Genomic DNA, 20,017 nt, shown 5'->3' with positions numbered 1-20,017 from the left:
CTGTTGTATTCAGCATTTCACTGTGAGGTCTACTACACCTGTTGTATTCAGCATTTCACTGTAAAGTCTACTACACCTGTTGTATTCAGCATTTCACTGTAAGGTCTACTACACCTGTTGTATTCAGCATTTCACTGTAAGGTCTACTACACCTGTTGTATTCAGCATTTCACTGTAAGGTCTACTACACCTGTTGTATTCAGCATTTCACTGTAAGGTCTACTACACCTGTTGTATTCAGCATTTCACTGTGAGGTCTACTACACCTGTTGTATTCAGCATTTCACTGTAAAGTCTACTACACCTGTTGTATTCAGCATTTCACTGTAAGGTCTACTACACCTGTTGTATTCAGCATTTCACTGTGAGGTCTACTACACCTGTTGTATTCAGCATTTCACTGTAAGGTCTACTACACCTGTTGTATTCAGCATTTCACTGTAAGGTCTACTACACCTGTTGTATTCAGCATTTCACTGTCAGGTCTACTACACCTGTTGTATTCAGCATTCCACTGTGAGGTCTACTACACCTGTTGTATTCAGCATTTCACTGTGAGGTCTACTACACCTGTTGTATTCAGTATTTCACTGTAAGGTCTACTACACCTGTTGTATTCAACATTTCACTGTGAGGTCTACACTTAGAAACCATTGGGCCTATATGAATTCTACAGTCTATTGAAAGACATGCTGTGACTTAGAAACTAACATGGAACAAGACTCAAGTTTAAATACATTTATTAAATTAAATACATTTTATAAAAGCTAATTGAAATTAAAAAGTTGAAATGACAAAGGCAAAATAAATTAAATCATCACATTTTATTTATTTATTTATTTATCACAATAAAACCAATTGATTTCTTCAATAGTATAGTTCATATAGGCCTAATAAACACTCAATCAATGAAAATAATCTGATTTTATTTTTGTTATCCTCTTTTTCATGGTATCCAGTAGTTAATAGTTACAGTCTTGTCTCATCGCTACATCTCCCGTACTCGGGAGAGGAGAAGGTCCTCCGAAACACAACCCAACCAAGCTGCACTGCGCGCATCCAACCCGGAAACCAAACATCATACACCTGGCGACCTGGTCAGCACGCACGGCGCCTGGCCCGCCACAGGAGTCGCTAGTACGCGATGCCGGTCAAACCCTCCCTTACCCGGACAACGCTGGGGAAATTGTGCGTCGCCCCATCGGCCTCCCAGTCGAGCCTGGGCTCGAACCCAGAGTCTCTGGTGGCACAGCATGCGCTGTGAGGCAGTGCCACCCGGGAGGCTCACAATCTGATTTTCTGCTCCTACAATCCATTTTGGTGCGCATAACTTTTTTTCGCCATGGTATTGTTTTGGAATCAAGTATCATGATAATATCAAGTATCGTGATATCAAGTATCGTGATAATATCAAGTATCGCGATAATATCAAGTATCGCGATAATATCAAGTATCGCGATAATAACAAGTATCGCGATAATATCTAGTATCGTGATAATATCAAGTATCGCGATAATATCAAGTATCGCGATAATATCAAGTATCGCGATAATATCAAGTATCGTCATACTAAACCTTGTTCTGGTATCGAAGTCAAAATTCTGGTATCGTGACAACACTAGCGTGATTGCTTGTATGGCTGTGTGTGTGTGTATGTGTGTTTATGTGTGTGTGTGTGTGTGTGTAAATAACTGTACTATGTTCATACCTGTACAGGTCCATGGTCTGGATGCAGACACCTGGAAGAAGGTCGATGTTGTTCACATCGACATCGCAGACCGCAGTCAGGTGGATAGCAAGGTAAACAGTCAGACACACCACAGTCAGGTGGATACCAAGGTAAACAGTCACACACACCACAGTCAGGTGGATACCAAGGTCAACAGTCAGACACACAGTCACACACACAGTCACACACACCACAGTCAGGTGGATACCAAGGTAAACAGTCAGACACACAGTCACACACACAGTCACACACACCACAGTCAGGTGGATACCAAGGTAAACAGTCACACACACCACAGTCAGGTGGATAGGAAGGTAAACAGTCACACACACCACAGTCAGGTGGATACCAAGGTAAACAGTCAGACACACCACAGTCAGGTGGATACCAAGGTAAACAGTCACACACACAGTCACACACACCACAGTCAGGTGGATACCAAGGTAAACAGTCACACACACCACAGTCAGGTGGATAGGAAGGTAAACAGTCAGACACACCACAGTCAGGTGGATACCAAGGTAACCAGTCAGACACACCACAGTCAGGTGGATACCAAGGTAACCAGTCAGACACACCACAGTCAGGTGGATACCAAGGTAAACAGTCACACACACAGTCAGGTGGATACCAAGGTAAACAGTCACACACACCACAGTCAGGTGGATACCAAGGTAAACAGTCAGACACACCACAGTCAGGTGGATAGGAAGGTAAACAGTCAGACACACACAGTCAGGTGGATACCAAGGTAAACAGTCACACACACCACAGTCAGGTGGATACCAAGGTAAACAGTCAGACACACCACAGTCAGGTGGATACCAAGGTAAACAGTCACACACACCACAGTCAGGTGGATACCAAGGTAAACAGTCAGACACACCACAGTCAGGTGGATACCAAGTAAACAGTCAGACACACCACAGTCAGGTGGATAGGAAGGTAAACAGTCAGACACACACAGTCAGGTGGATACCAAGGTAAACAGTCACACACACCACAGTCAGGTGGATACCAAGGTAAACAGTCAGACACACCACAGTCAGGTGGATACCAAGGTAAACAGTCACACACACCACAGTCAGGTGGATACCAAGGTAAACAGTCAGACACACCACAGTCAGGTGGATACCAAGTAAACAGTCAGACACACCACAGTCAGGTGGATACCAAGGTAAACAGTCACACACACCACAGTCAGGTGGATACCAAGTAAACAGTCAGACACACCACAGTCAGGTGGATAGGAAGGTAAACAGTCAGACACACACAGTCAGGTGGATACCAAGGTAAACAGTCAGACACACCACAGTCAGGTGGATAGCAAGGTAAACACTAATGATTTGTATAGAAGACTCCCCCTTGATGATTCAGTACATGGATTTGTCTCGGCACTCCCTTGTTCCTGGTTCACTACCCCAGGGTTTCCCTCCCCTGGGTCCTGGGCCCTTCTCCCTTAGGTCCTGGGCCCTTCTCCCTTAGGTCCTGGGCCCTTCTCCCCAGGGTCCTGGGCCCTTCTCCCCTTGGTCCTGGGCCCTTCTCCCCTTGGTCCTGGGCCCTTCTCCTCAGGGTCCTGGGCCCTTCTCCCCTGGGTCCTGGGCCCTTCTCCCCTGGGTCCTGGGCCCTTCTCCCCTGGGTCATGGGCCCTTCTCCCCTGGGTCCTGGGCCCTTCTCCCCTGGGTCCTGGGCCCTTCTCCACTGGGTCCTGGGCCCTTCTCCCCTGGGTCTTGGGCCCTTCTCCCCTGGGTCCTGGGCCCTTCTCCCCTGGGTCATGGGACCTTCTCCCCCTGGGTCCTGGGCCCTTCTCCCCTGGGTCATGGGCCCTTCTCCCCTGGGTCCTGGGCCCTTCTCCCCTGGGTCCTGGGCCCTTCTCCCCTGGGTCCTGGGCCCTTCTCCCCTGGGTCATGGGCCCTTCTCCCCTGGGTCCTGGGCCCTTCTTCCCTGGGTCCTGGGCCCTTCTCCTTTGGGTCATGGGCCCTTCTCCCCTGGGTCCTGGGCCCTTCTCCCCTGGGTCCTGGGCCCTTCTCCCCTGGGTCCTGGGCCCTTCTCCCCTGGGTCCTGGGCCCTTCTCCCCTGGGTCCTGGGATCTTCTCCCCTGGGTCCTGGGCCCTTCTCCCCTGGGTCCTGGGCCCTTCTCCCCTGGGTCCTGGGCCCTTCTCCCCTGGGTCCTGGGCCCTTCTCCCCTGGGTCCTGGGCCCTTCTCCCCTGGGTCCTGGGCCCTTCCTCTTTGTGTCCTGGGCCCTTCTCCCCTGGGTCATGGGCCCTTCTCCCCTGGGTCCTGGGCCCTTCTCCCCTGGGTCCTGGGCCCTTCTCCCCTGGGTCCTGGGCCCTTCTCCCCTGGGTCATGGGCCCTTCTCCCCTGGGTCCTGGGCCCTTCTCCCCTGGGTCCTGGGATCTTCTCCCCTGGGTCCTGGGCCCTTCTCCCCTGGGTCCTGGGCCCTTCTCCCCTGGGTCCTGGGCCCTTCTCCCCTGGGTCATGGGCCCTTCTCCCCTGGGTCCTGGGCCCTTCTCCCCTGGGTCCTGGGATCTTCTCCCCTGGGTCCTGGGCCCTTCTCCTCAGGGTGAACGTTTTGTTTTTTTGCCCTAGCACAACACAGCTGTTTCCACTAATAAACTCATCGTCAAGCTTTGATAACTAGAATCAGCTGTGTCGTGCTAGGGCAAAAAACAAAATGTGCACCCATGGGGGGGGCCGAGTTTGAGAAATGCTGCACTACATGATACGCACAGAAGTTGAAATAATTGATTGTATGCTGAATGGACAACATTTTTGTAGCAAACAGCAGGGCAGGGAAGCGAACACTGAGCTCTGGCGTGAAAGGCAAGCGCCATACATTTCGCACCGGTATGGTTAACCCACCTGGTGGGAATTGCAACACTATACAGTACTTCTGTATTCCCTTTATCCTCCCTCTCTCTCTTCCTCTTTCTCTCCCTCCCTCCCTCCCTCGCTCCCTCCCTCCTTCTCTCTCTCTCTCTCTCTCCCCCTCCCTCCCTCCCTCCCCCACTCTTCCTCCCTCTCTTCCTCCACCTGTTCCCTCTCTCTCTCTCCTTATCTCTCTCCCCCCCTCTCTCGCTCTCTCTCCATCTCTCTCTCTCAATTTCAATTTAAGGGACTTTATTGGCATGGGAAACATATGTTTACATTGCCAAAGCAAGTGAAGTAGATAATAAACAAAAGTGAAATAAACAATACAAAAATTAACAGGAAACATTACACTCACAAAACTGGAAACCACATATCCCGAGGCTGCATATATTGTAGCTGGGGATTTTAACAAGGCTAATCTGAAAACAAGGCTCCCTAAATTCTATCAGCATATCGATTGCGCAACCAGGGATGGTAAAACCCTGGATCATTGTTATTCTAACTTCCGCAACGCATATTAGGCCCTCCCCCGCACTCCTTTCGGAAAAGCTGACCACGACTCCATTTTGTTGCTTCCAGCCTACAGACAGAAACTAAAACAAGAAGCGCCCGCGCTCAGGTCTGTTCAACGCTGGTCCGACCAATCTGATTCCACGCTTCAAGACTGCTTCGATCACGTGGATTGGGATATGTTCCGCATTGCGTCCAACAACAACATTAACGAGTACACTGATTCGGTGAGCGAGCTCATTAGAAAGTGCATCGGAGATGTTAAACCCACAGCGTCTATTAAAACATTCCCAAACCAGAAACTGTGGATTTGATGGCAGAACTCGCACGAAACTGAAAGCGCGAACCACTGCTTTTAACCAGGGCAAGGTGACCGGAAACATGACCGAATACAAACAGTGAAGCTATTCCCTCCGCAAGGCAATCAAACAAGCTAAGCGTAAGTATAGAGTCAAAGTAGAGTCGCAATTCAATGGCTCAGACACGAGAGGTATGTGGCAGGGTCTACAGTCAATCACAGACTATAAAAGGAAAACCAGCCCTGTCGCGGACCAGGATGTCTTGCTCCTAGACAGACTAAACAACTTCTTTGCTTGCTCGCTTTGAGGACAACACAGTGCCACCGACGCGGGCCGCTACCAAAACCTGCAGGCCCAGACGGCATCCCCAGCCGCGTCCTCAGAGCATGCTCAGACCAGCTGGCTGGTGTGTTTACGGACATATTCAATCAATCCTTGTCCCAGTCTGCTGTTCCCACATGCTTCAAGGGGGCCACCATTGTTCCTGTTCCCAAGAAAGCTAAGGTAACTGAGTTAAACGACTACCGCCCCGTAACACTCACTTCCGTCATCATGAAGTGCTTTGAGAGACTAGTCAAGGACCATATCACCTCCACCCTACCTGACACCCTAGACCCACTCCAATTTGCTTACCGCCCATATAGGTCCACAGATGACGCAATCTCAACCACACTGCACACTGCCCTAACCCATCTGGACAAGAGGAATACCTATGTGAGAATGCTGTTCATCGACTACAGCTCAGCATTTAGCACCATAGAACCCTCCAAACTCGTCATCAAGCTCAAGACCCTGGGTCTCAACCCCGACCTGTGCAACTGGGTACTGGACTTCCTGACGGGCCGCCCCCAGGTGGTGAGAGTAGGTAACAACATCTCCACACCGCTGATCCTCAAAGCTGGGGACCCTCAAGGGTGCGTTCTCAGCCCTCTCCTGTACTCCCTGTTCACCCACGACTGCGTGGCCATGCAGGCGTCCAACTCAATCATCAAGTTTGCAGACAACACAACAGTAGTGGGCTTGATTACCAACAACGACGAGACAGCCTACATGTAGGAGGTGTGGTGTCAGGAAAGTAACCTCACACTCAACGTCAACAAAACAAAGGAGATAATCGTGGACTTCAGGAAACAGCAGAAGAGCAGCCCCCTATCCACATCGATGGGACAGTAGTGGAGAGGGTAGTAAGTTTTAAGTTCCTCGGCATTCACATCACAGACAAACTGAATTGGTCCACTCACACAGACAGCATCGTGAAGAAGGCGCAGCAGCGCCTCTTCAACCTCAGGAGGCTGAAGAGATTTGGCTTGTAACCAAAAACACTCACAAACTTTTACAGATGCACAATCGAGAGCATCCTGTTGGGCTGTATCACCGCCTGGTACGGCTACTGCTCCGCCCACAACCGTAAGGCTCTCCAGAGGGTAGTGAGGTCTGCACAACGCATCACCGGGGGCAAACTACCTGCCCTCCAGGACACCTACACCATCCGATGTCACAGGAAGGCCAAAAAGATAATCAAGGACAACAACCACCCGAGCCACTAACTGTTCACCTCAGTACAGGTGCATCAAAGTAGGGACCGAGAGACTGAAAAACAGCTTCTATCTCAAGGCCATCAGACTGTTAAACATACTGACTCAACTCCTGCCACTTTAATAATGGAAAAATGTATGTAATAAATGTATCACTAGCCACAACAATTAACAAGTCAATAACACAGTAGAAAAAAAGGAGAGTCTATATACATTGTGTGCAAAAGGCATGAGGAGGTAGGCGAATAATTACAATTTTGCAGATTAACACTGGAGTGATAAATTCAATCAATCAATCAAATTTATTTTATATAGCCCTTCGTACATCAGCTGATATCTCAAAGTGCTGTACAGAAACCCAGCCTAAAACCCCAAACAGCAAGCAATGCAGGTGAAGAAGCACGGTGGCTAGGAAAAACTCCCTAGAAAGGCCAAAACCTAGGAAGAAACCTAGAGAGGAACCAGGCTATGTGGGGTGGCCAGTCCTCTTCTGGCTGTGCCGGGTGGAGATTATAACAAAACATGGTCAAGATGTTCAAATGTTCATAAATGACCAGCATGGTCGAATAATAATAAGGCAGAATAGTTGAAACTGGAGCAGCAGCACAGTCAGGTGGACTGGGGACAGCAAGGAGTCATCATGTCAGGTATTCCTGGGGCATGGTCCTAGGGCTCAGGTCCTCCGAGAGAGAGAAAGAAAGAGAGAATTAGAGAGAGCATATGTGGGATGGCCAGTCCTCTTCTGGCTGTGCCGGGTGGAGATTATAACAGAACATGGCCAAGATGTTCAAATGTTCATAAATGATCAGCATGGTCGAATAATAATAAGGCAGAACAGTTGAAATTGGAGCAGCAGCACAGCCAGGTGGACTGGGGACAGCAAGGAGTCATCATGTCAGGTAGTCCTGGGGCATGGTCCTAGGGCTCAGGTCCTCCGAGAGAGAGAAAGAGAGAAGGAGAGAATTAGAGAACACACACTTAGATTCACACAGGACACCGAATAGGACAGGAGAAGTACTCCAGATATAACAAACTGACCCTAGCCCCCCGACACATAAACTACTGCAGCATAAATACTGGAGGCTGAGACAGGAGGGGTCAGGAGACACTGTGGCCCACTCCGAGGACACCCCCGGACAGTCCAAATTATCAGATGGTCATGTACAGGTAGAGATATTGGTGTGCAAAAGAGCAGAAAAGTAAATAAATAAAAACAGTATGGGGTTGAGGTAGGTAAAAATGGGTGGGCTATTTACCGATAGACTATGTACAGCTGCAGCGATTGATTAGCTGCTCAGATAGCTGATGTTTGAAGTTGGTGAGGGAGATAAAAATCTCCAACTTCAGCGATTTTTGCAATTCGTTCCAGTCACAGGCAGCAGAGAACTGGAACGAAAGGCGGCCAAATGAGGTGTTGGCTTTAGGGATGATCAGTGAGATACACCTGCTGGAGCGCGTGTTACGGGTGGGTGTTGCCATCGTGACCAGTGAACTGAGATAAGGCGGAGCTTTACCTAGCATGGACTTGTAGATGACCTGGAGCCAGTGGGTCTGGCGACGAATATGTAGCGAGGGCCAGCCGACTAGAGCATACAGGTCGCAGTGGTGGGTGGTATAAGGTGCTTTAGTGACAAAACGGATGGCACTGTGATAAACTGCATCCAGTTTGCTGAGTAGAGTGTTGGAAGCAATTTTGTAGATGACATCGCCGAAGTCGAGGATCGGTAGGATAGTCAGTTTTACTAGGGTAAGTTTGGCGGCGTGAGTGAAGGAGGCTTTGTTGCGGAATAGAAAACTGTTCTAGTGCCCTCGCCAATTTGTTGATATAAATGTTGAAGAGGGTAGGGCTTATCCTGCATCCCTGTCTCACACCACGACCCTGTGGGAAGAAATGTGTTTTTTGCCAATTTTAACTGCACACTTATTGTTTGTGTACATGGATTTTATAATGTCGTATGTTATTCCCCCAATACCACTTTCCATCTATTTCTATAGCAGACCCTCATGCCAAATTGAGTCCAAAGCTTTATTGTATATCAACAAAGCGTGAAAAGTCTTTGCCTTTGTTTTGGTTTGTTTCTTTGTCAAGTAGGATGCGCAGGGTGAATACATGGTCAGTCGCACGGTAATTTGGTGAAAGCCAATTTGACATTTGCTCCCTCTGTCTCTCTCTCTCTTCATCCCTCTCTCTCTCTCTCTCCATCCATCCTTCGCTCTCTGTCTCTCCATCCATCCATCCCTCTCTCTCTCTCTCTCTCTCTCTCTTCATCCATCCCTCTCTCTCTCTCCATCCATCCATCCATCCCTCTCTCTCTCTCTCTCCATCTATCCCTCTCTCTCTCTCTCTTCATCCATCCCTCTCTCCAGGACTACAAGCCAGAGGAGGACCCCTCTAAGTTTAAGTCAGTGAAGACTGGAAGAGGCCCACTTGGACCGGACTGGAAGGTGCAGTAGAGAGTGTCTCAGCATTGGTCTGCTTGTGTACTAACTCCCTCAACATTACAGTACAATAAAACATGTGTGTGTGTGTGTGTGTGTGTGTGTGTGTGTGTGTGTGTGTGTGTGTGTGTGTGTGTGTGTGTGTGTGTGTGTGTGCAGAAGGAACTCCCTAAGAAGACAGACTGCCCACACATGTGTGCCTACAAACTGGTGACAGTCAAGTTCAAGTGGTGGGGCCTGCAGAACAAAGTGGAGAACTTCATCCAGAAGGTACAGAGGATGATGACTGGGATGATGGTGTGGAGAGGAGGGGTGGAGGGGTGAGGAGAGGTGGAGAGGAGGGGAGAGGAGGGGTGAGGAGAGGAGAGGAGGGGACAGGTGAGGAGAGGAGGGGGGACGAGAGGAGGGGTAAGGAAGGGCTGCGAGAGGAGGGGTGAGGAAGGGGGATGAGAGCAGGGGTGAGGAGGGGTGAGAAGGGGTGAGGAGGGTTGAGAGGTATAAAGGTTGTGATGGTGACTGGATAAAAGCCATGAGACAGAGAACCAACCAGGCTGTATTTTCATTGACCAAATGAGAGCACTCACTCACTCGCTCAGTTGATTTACAGGCTATTGGTCGTCATTCAAGTCAAGTGGTAGATTGTGAGCCATTTTAGTTGACGAGTCTACAGGGATTTTAAAGCGAGGCTGGAGGGCATAGCAACATGGGGTTGTTGCCTCATCTAAGCTTTTTGGGGATTCCCCCGAGTTGAATTTCAGGAGTGAAGTTGATTTCTCACGTTCACCCGGAGAATGAGAACTCAGCCCCAGTCTCCATGTCTATTGTGATTCATCCCCAGTCTCCATGTCTATTGTGATTCATCCCCAGTCTCCATGTCTATACTGATTCATCCCCAGTCTCCATGTCTATACTGATTCATCCCCAGTCTCCATGTCTATACTGATTCATCCCCAGTCTCCATGTCTGTTTTGTACTTGTTGTTTGTTCTGACCTCTACTGGCCAGGTTGGGAGTTGCAGGGGCTAAATCATTTGCTGCTGTGGTTTCCAGTTTAGGGAAAGGGAAAGGGGGATACCAAGTCAGTTGTACAACTGAATGCATTTATCTGAAATGTGTTTTCCGCATTCAAGCCAACCCCTCTGAATCAAGAGGGGGGGGGGGGGGGCTGTCTTAATCTACGTTATATTATTATGTTATTATCTGACATGTAACAAAGACATATCAACTAGGATGTCTCCTTTAGCTCTCTTTTTGCTCTCTGTCCCTCCTTCCCTCTCAGCAAGAGAAGCGTCTGTTCACCAACTTCCACCGTCAGCTGTTCTGCTGGATCGACAAGTGGATCGAACTCACCATGGAGGACATCCGTCGCATGGAGGACGACACGCGCAAAGAACTGGACGAGGTGAGGAGAGGAGAGGAGTGGGGAGGAGGAGAGAGGGAGGAGAGGAGAGGAGAGGGGGAGGAAGAGAGGAGAGGAGAGGAGAGGTGATGAGAGGAGGGGGGAGGAGAGGAGAGGATAGGAGAGGGAGAGGGGGAGGAGAGAGGGGAGGAGAGGAGAGGAGAGGAGAGGAGAGGAGGAGGAGGAGAGGAGAGGAGAGGGGGGAGGAAGAGAGGGAGAGGAGAGGGGGAGGAGGAGAGGAGAGGAGAGGAGAGGAGAGGTGATGAGAGGAGGGGGAGGAGAGGAGGAGGAGGAGAGGAGAGGGGAGGAGAGGAGGAGAGGAGAGGGGGGAGAGGAGAGGAGAGGAGAGGAGGAGAGGAGGAGGAGAGGAGGGGGAGGAGGAGAGAGAGAGATGGGGGGAGGAGAGAGGGGGAGAGATGGGGGAGGAGAGAGGGGGAGGAGAGAGGGGGATGAGAGATGGGGAGGAGAGTGGGGAGGAGGAGAGATGGGGGAGGAGAGAGGGGGAGGAGAGATGGAGGAGGAGAGATGGGGGAGGAGAGATGGGGAGAGGGAGGGAGAGAGGGAGGAGAGAGAGGGGGAGGAGAGATGGGGAGAGAGATGGGGAAGGAGAGAGGGGGGAGGAGGAGAGGGGGGAGAGAGATGGGGAGAAGAGATGGGGGAGGAGAGATGGGGGAGGGAGAGGGGGAGGAGAGATGGGAGAGAGGGGGGGAGGAGAGAGGGGGAGAGATGGGGGAGGAGAGAGGGGGGAGGAGAGAGGGGGGAGGAGAGATGGGGAGGAGAGAGGGGGAGGAGAGAGGGGGGAGGAGAGAGGGGGAGAGAGGGGGGAGGAGAGATGGGGGAGGAGAGATGGAGGAGAGAGGGGGGAGGAGAGATGGGGGAGGAGAGATGGGGAGGAGAGAGGGGGAGAGAGGGGGAGGAGAGATGGGGGAGGAGAGAGGGGGAGAGAGGGGGGAGGAGGGATGGGGAGAGAGGGGGGGAGAGATGGGGGAGGAGAGAGGGGGAGAGGGGGAGAGAGGGGGGAGGAGAATGGGGGAGGAGAGAGGGGAGGAGAGATGGGGAGGAGAGGGGGGGGAGGAGAGAGGGGGAGAGAGGGGGAGGAGAGAGGGGGGAGGTGGGGGAGGGAGAGGAGAGGAGAGGAGAGGAGAGGAGAGGAGAGGAGAGGAGGGGGGAGGAGAGGAGGGGGGAGGAGAGGGAAGAGGAGAGGAGAGGAGAGGGGGGAGGAGGAGGGGGAGAGATGGGGGAGGAGAGGAGAGGAGAGGAGAGGAGAGGAGAGGAGAGGGGGGAGGAGAGGAGAGGAGAGGAGAGGAGAGGAGAGGAGAGGGAGAGAGGAGAGAGGGGGAGAGATGGGGGAGGGAGGGGGGAGGGAGGGAGATGGGGGAGAGAGGGGGGAGGAGAGATGGGGGAGGAGAGAGGGGGGAGGAGAGAGGGGGGAGAGGAGGGATAGAGGGAGGAGAGATGGGGGAGGAGAGGGGGAGAGATGGGGGAGGAGAGGAGGGAGAGGAGAGGAGAGGAGAGGAGAGGAGAGGAGAGGAGAGGAGAGGAGAGGAGAGGAGGGACCCCCTGTAGTTGTTTCTATGTGAAACCTGTGGATTGGAAAATATGGGTTTTATCTACAGATGCCATATCTTAATTTGATCATCCTGTTGTTGGGATTCTTCTGAAGGAAGTGGACACTTTGTGTATTCACGGTTTTAGAAAAGCCATCTAAAGTTTGTAATTTCAACTTTAACATTTCAGACTTGATTTGCCCTAATGAAAAAGTCACCAACCCCTACAAAATCATTTCCACCGACTATAATCCACATAACAGTTCACATTTCTTGTTGCTGCAGGATTATTTTCCTGCTGTAGCAAACTGTCTCAAATTAAGATATGGCATCTGTATACAGTTGTGAGTTTCTAGTGTGTCTAATCGAAACTATGAGGGTTTAAGTCGGTTAAATTTAAACTGGGTTAACATTAAACTGGGTTAACATTAAACTGGGTTAACATTAAACTGGATTAACATTAAACTGGGTTATATTAAACTGGGTTAACATTAAACTGGGTTAACATTAACCTGGGTTAACATTAAACTGGGTTAACATTAAACCGGGTTAACATTTAACTGGGTTAACTTTAAACTGATCAATAATTGTTGGGAAGGGAGGGGGCGATGACGTCAAAGTTGCCCCAACTTTCAGGATTCCAAAACTAGTTTGAAAGATTGCCTGCCCTGTGAGTTCTGTTATACTCACAGACATAATTCAAACGGTTTTAGAAGCTTCAGATTGTTTTCTATCCAATAATAATAATAATATGCATATATTAGCAATTTAGTACAGATTTTGATGCAGTTCACTATGGGCACACAATTCATCCAAAGGGGAAATACTGCCCCCTATCCTTAAACTGGGTTAACATTAAACTGGGTTAACATTAAACTGGGTTAAGATTAAAATGGGTTAACATTAAACTGGGTTAACATTAACATTAAACTGGGTTAACATTAACATTAAACTGGGTTAACATTAAACTGGGTTAACATTAAACTGGGTTAGCATTAAACTGGGTTAACATTAAACTGGGTTAACATCAAACTGGGTTAACATTAAACTGGGTTAGCATTAAACTGGGTTAACATTAAACTGGGTTAACATTAAACTGGGTTAGCATTAAACTGGGTTAACATTAAACTGGGTTAACATTAAACTGGGTTAACATTAACATTAAACTGGGTAAATATTAAACTGGGTTAACATTAAACTGGGTTAACATTAAAATGGGTTAACATTAAAATGGGTTAACATTAAACTGGGTTAACATTAAACTGGGTTAACATTAAAATGGGTTAACATTAAACTGGGTTAACATTAAACTGGGTTAACATTAAACTAAGTTAACATTAAACTGGGTTAACATTAAACTGGGTTAACATTAAACTGGGTTAACATTAAACTAAGTTAACATTAAACTAAGTTAACATTAAACTGGGTTAACATTAAACTGGGTTAACATTAAGCTGGGTTAACATTAAAATGGGTTAACATTAAACTGGGTTAACATTAAACTGGGTTAACATTAAACTGGGTTAACATGAAAATGGGTTAACATTAAACTGGGTTAACATTAAACTAAGTTAACATTAAACTGGGTTAACATTAAACTAAGTTAACATTCAACTGGGTTAACATTAAACTGGGTTAACATTAAACTAAGTTAACATTAAACTGGGTTAACATTAAACTGGGTTAACATTAAACTCAGTTAACATTAAATTCAGTTAACATTAAGCTGGGTTAACATTAAACTAGGTTAACATTAAACTGGGTTAACATTAAACTGGGTTAACATTAAACTAAGTTATCATTTAACTGGGTTAACATTAAACTAAGTTCACATTAAATTCAGTTAACATTAAATTCAGTTAACATTAAACTAGGTTAACATTAAACTGGGTTAACATTAAACTGAGTTAGCATTAAACTGGGTTGACATTAAACTGGGTTAACATTCAACTGGGTTAACATTAAACTGGGTTAACATTAAACTGGGTTAACATTAAACTGGGTTAACATTAAACTGGGTTAACATTAAACTCAGTTAACATTAAATTCAGTTAACATTAAACTGGGTTAACATTAAACTAGGTTAACATTAAACTGGGTTAACATTAAACTGGGTTAACATTAAACTAAGTTAACATTTAACTGGGTTAACATTAAACTAAGTTAACATTAAATTCAGTTAACATTAAATTCAGTTAACATTAAACTAGGTTAACATTAAACTGGGTTAACATTAAACTGAGTTAGCATTAAACTGGGTTGACATTAAACTGGGTTAACATTAAACTGGGTTAACATTAAACTGGGCTAGCATTAAACTGGGTTAACATTAAACTGGGTTAACATTCAACTGGGTTAACATTAAACTGGGTTAACATTAAACTGGGTTAACATTAAACTGGGTTAACATTCAACTGGGTTAACATTAAACTGGGTTAACATTAAACTGGGTTAACATTAAACTGGGTTAACATTAAACTGGGTTATTATTAAACTGGGTTAACATTAAACTGGGTTAACATTAAACTGGGTTAACATTAAACTGGGTTAACATTAAACTGGGTTAACAGTACTTACAGTAAGTGAAGGGTTAATCATCTCACATCTGAATAACAGACTGAAATATGTAACCAGCCATCTGAGAGAGACACAAAAGATGCAGCAAAGCACAAGCAGGGCCATTCAGGCCTCTGTGTGTGTGTGTGTGTGTGTGTGTGTGTGTGTGTGTGTGTGTGTGTGTGTATGTGCTCCACTAAGTACTCACAGGTCAGTGATGTAACCGTTCCTCATGCATTCCTCTCTCTTTCTCTTTCTCTCTCCCCCGTCTCTCTCTCTCTTTCTCTCCCCCTCACTCTCACCCCCCCCTCTCTCTCCCCCCCCCCCTCTCTCTCTCTATTTCTCTCCCCCTCTCTCTCTGTCTCTCTTTCTCCCCCTGTCTCTCTCTCTCATTCACTCTCTCTCTCTCTCTCTCTCTGTCTCTCTCTCTGTGTCTGTTCCTCCCCCACCCCTCTCTCTCTCTCTCTCTCTCTCTCTCTCTCTGTCTCTCTCTCCCTCCCTCTCTCTCGTTCTCCCTCCCTCTCTCTCTCTCTCTCTCTCTCTCTCTCTCTCTCTCTCTCTCTCTCTCTCTCTCTCTCTCTCTCTCTCTCTCTCTCTCTCTCTCTCTCTCTGTGTCTCTCTCTCTCTCTCTCTGTGTGTCTCTCTCTCCCTCTCTCTCTCTCTCTCCTCTCTCTCTCACTCTCTCTGTGTCTCTCTCTGTCTCTCCCCCTCTCTCTCTCTCTCTCTCTCCCCCTCCCCCTCTTTCTCTCCCCATCTCTCTCTAGATGAGGGTGAAGGATCCAGTGAAAGGCATGGTGGCTCTGGAGGACTGATGAGACTGGAGGCAGACAGACAGACTGACTGACTGACCCTGCTGCTGGTAAACACATTCTAACTAATCTCAGAAACCCAGAAAACTAAAATATCTTGCATCAATGCTCCATTAGGTTCTGTGGGTAGATGTATTGAGAAAAAATGCTAAGGCGACTAGCCAAGTCTCCACCCCTCCCTAAAATGAATTTTACTTAGGGCCCCCAAAAGGCTAGGGCCGGCTCTGACTACATGTGTGGGTATGGATGTGTATACGCAGTGGCTGCTACAATCCTGCTACAATCCATCATGATGTAGTCCTATAACCTAACTCACTACGGTAAGACAGCCTGTTCCTGGTCAGACAGTCACTGGTCCATCAGATGTTGCCTTATATACTGTACCCCAATGGTCATTTTATCTTTTTAAAGTGTTCATTTGGGGTTGGCCAATAGGGGGCGATGTTTTATGGGTACAGAATCAGGATAGAAAGAAGGTGGACCCAACCCAACTATCCACAAGAGATTTGAATCTGCACTAACAGTAGTTATCTTATGGAACCACACAGTACAAACAACACCGTACAAAACAACACCGTACCAAACAACACCGTACAAAACAACACAATACAAAACAACACAGTACAAAACAACACAGTACAAAACAACACAGTACCAAACAACACAGTACCAAACAACACAGTACCAAACAACACAGTACCAAACAACACCGTACAAAACAACACAGTACCAAACAACACAGTACAAAACAACACAGTGCAAAACAACACAAAACAACAGTGTACCAAACAACACAGTACAAAACAACACAGTACCAAACAACACCGTACAAAACAACACAGTACCAAACAACACAGTACAAAACAACACTGTGCAAAACAACACAAAACAACACCGTACAAAACAACACAGTACAAAACAACACCATACAAAACAACACTGTACCAAACAACACAATACAAAACAACACTGTAACAAACAACACAATACAAAACAACACAGTACAAAACAACACAGTACAACACTGTACCAAACAACACAAAACAACAGTGTACCAAACAACACAAAACAACACTGTACCAAACAACACAAAACAACACTGTACCAAACAACACAAAACAACAGTGTACCAAACAACACAGTACAAAACAACAGTGTACCAAACAACACAGTACAAAACAACACAAAACAACACTGTACCAAACAACACAAAACAACAGTGTACCAAACAACACAAAACAACACTGTACCAAACAACACAAAACAACAGTGTACCAAACAACACAGTACAAAACAACAGTGTACCAAACAACACAGTACAAAACAACACAAAACAACACTGTACCAAACAACACAAAACAACACTGTACCAAACAACACAAAACAACACTGTACCAAACAACACAAAACAACACTGTACCAAACAACACAAAACAACAGTGTACCAAACAACACAGTACAAAACAACACAAAACAACACTGTACCAAACAACACAGTACAAAACAACACAATACAAAACAACACAAAACAACACAAAACAACACAAAACAACACTGTACCAAACAACACAAAACAACACAGTACCAAAACAACACAAAACAACACAGTACCAAAACAACACAAAACAACACTGTACCAAACAACACCATACAAAACAACACAATACAAAACAACACAAAACAACACAATACAAAACAACACAAAACAACACAGTACAAAACAACACAAAACAACACAGTACCAAAACAACACAAAACAACACAGTACCAAAACAACACCGTACAAAACAACACCATACAAAACAACACAATACAAAACAACACAGTACAAAACAACACCGTACAAAACAACACAGTACAAAACAACACAAAACAACACAATACAAAACAACACAAAACAACACAGTACAAAACAACACAAAACAACACAATACAAAACAACACAAAACAACACAATACAAAACAACACAAAACAACACAATACAAAACAACACAAAACAACACAGTACAAAACAACACCGTACAAAACAACACCGTACAAAACAACACAAAACAACACAATACAAAACAACACAAAACAACACTGTACAAAACAACACAGTACAAAACAACACCGTACAAAACAACACAAAACAACACAATACAAAACAACACAAAACAAAACAACACAAAACAACACAATACAAAACAACACAAAACAACACTGTACAAAACAACACAGTACAAAACAACACCATACAAAACAACACCGTACAAAACAACACAAAACAACACAATACAAAACAACACAAAACAACACCATACAAAACAACACCATACAAAACAACACCGTACAAAACAACACAAAACAACACAATACAAAACAATACAATAAGTACAAAACAACACCATACAAAACAACACCGTACAAAACAACACAAAACAACACAATACAAAACAACACAAAACAACACAATACAAAACAACACAAAACAACACAGTACAAAACAACACCATACAAAACAACACAATACAAAACAACACAAAACAACACAATACAAAACAACACAAAACAACACCATACAAAACAATACAATAAGTACAAAACAACACCATACAAAACAACACCGTACAAAACAATACAATAAGTACAAAACAACACCATACAAAACAACACCATACAAAACAACACAAAACAACACAATACAAAACAACACAAAACAACACCGTACAAAACAACACCATACAAAACAACACAAAACAACACAATACAAAACAACACAAAACAACACAATACAAAACAACACAATACAAAACAACACAAAACAACACAATACAAAACAACACAAAACAACACAATACAAAACAACACAAAACAACACAATACAAAACAAAACAATACAAAACAACACAAAACAACACAGTACAAAACAAAACAATACCAAACAATACAATAAGTACAAAACAACACCATACAAAACAAAACAATACCAAACAACACAATACCAAACAACACCATACAAAACAACACAAAACAACACAGTACAAAACAACAGTACAAAACAACACCATACAAAACAACACAATACCAAACAACACAATACCAAACAACACAGTACAAAACAACACAATACCAAACAACACAGTACAAAACAACACAATACCAAACAACACAGTACAAACAACTGTTCTTCTGAATGTTTATGGAACCTGTTAGTATAGAATATATCTCTTAGTATAGAATATACCTGTTAGTATAGAATATATCTCTTAGTATAGAATATATCTGTTAGTATAGAATATAGCTGTTAGTATAGAATATATCTCTTAGTATAGAATATACCTGTTAGTATAGAATATATCTCTTAGTATAGAATATATCTCTTAGTATAGAATATATCTGTTAGTATAGAATATAGCTGTTAGTATAAAATATATCTCTTAGTATAGAATATACCTGTTAGTATAGAATATACCTGTTAGTATAGAATATACCTCTTAGTATAGAATATACCTCTTAGTATAGAATATATCTGTTAGTATAGAATATATCTCTTAGTATAGAATACACCTGTTAGTATAGAATATTTTTTTATATTGAATATACATGTTAGTATAGAATATACTTGTTATATAGACTTTTCCTGTTTTAGAGAATATACTTGTTTTATAGGATATACCTGTCAAACAGAATATACCTGTTAAATAGAATATACCTGTTAATTGATTATCATTATTTATACAACTCACTCTCTCTCTCTCTCTCTCTCTCTCTCTCTCTCTCTCGCTCTCTCAGATCAGAACTGTAAACCTGACAGACACCAACGGATTCAACGCTCCTCCCCCACATCCTCTTCCTCCTCGTCCTCCTCTTCCCCTCTGTCAACAGAGCTTCTCCGCCCCCCCTGGTCCCGCCCCCCTCCCCAGATTGGTACAGTCTGCCATTAAGACAGACAGTCAGTCCTAGTGTACATACCCACTATATATAGTGTATGGGGCAACAAGGCCCAGCTGTGAGTGTGGAGATGTATTATAATATAAACAGGGTTTTTAAAGCATCAGTTCGTCCGTATTAAAGGTTGTCAGTTTCTTTTCAGGACCAAGCTGTATTCTGATCAGTGTTGTTTTGATCTCGTTGTGACTGTTGTTTTAATTGATTGTTTGTTTTCGATGGGTCATCCCGTCTTCTGATTGGTTGAACACCACACCTCCTCCTCTTCATCTTCCAATCACGTTATTTGTATTCCCCTCTTCTTCATATCAACCATTAAACAACTGACAGATTGTGGCAACAAACAAAAAAAAGGTGCCAGGTAGGCGGACCTTATACCTCACGGCCAATAG

General features: G+C 45.3%; 1 protein-coding gene across 1 annotated transcript in view; it reads left to right on the top strand.

The window, feature by feature from the left end:
- Positions 1-19,772, top strand: part of LOC118945337 (phosphatidylinositol transfer protein alpha isoform) — a 59,528-nt gene extending 39,756 nt beyond the window's left edge. Inside the window, exons 7-12 of the mRNA XM_090226308.1 lie at positions 1,717-1,800; positions 9,313-9,390; positions 9,544-9,654; positions 10,663-10,785; positions 15,650-15,744; positions 19,470-19,772. Coding sequence (XP_090082434.1) covers positions 1,717-1,800; positions 9,313-9,390; positions 9,544-9,654; positions 10,663-10,785; positions 15,650-15,697 — 444 coding nt within the window. The 3' untranslated portion in view covers positions 15,698-15,744; positions 19,470-19,772. The remainder of the gene's footprint in view (positions 1-1,716; positions 1,801-9,312; positions 9,391-9,543; positions 9,655-10,662; positions 10,786-15,649; positions 15,745-19,469) is intronic.
- Positions 19,773-20,017: the final 245 nt, after the last annotated feature.

This window comes from Oncorhynchus mykiss, chromosome 29 (genome assembly GCF_057628025.1).
Source record: "Oncorhynchus mykiss isolate SJ-2025 chromosome 29, ASM5762802v1, whole genome shotgun sequence".
Classification (NCBI taxonomy): Eukaryota; Metazoa; Chordata; class Actinopteri; order Salmoniformes; family Salmonidae; genus Oncorhynchus; species Oncorhynchus mykiss.
The sequence above is the reverse complement of the archived record's forward strand: the minus strand, read 5'-3'. Positions and strand labels throughout refer to the sequence as shown.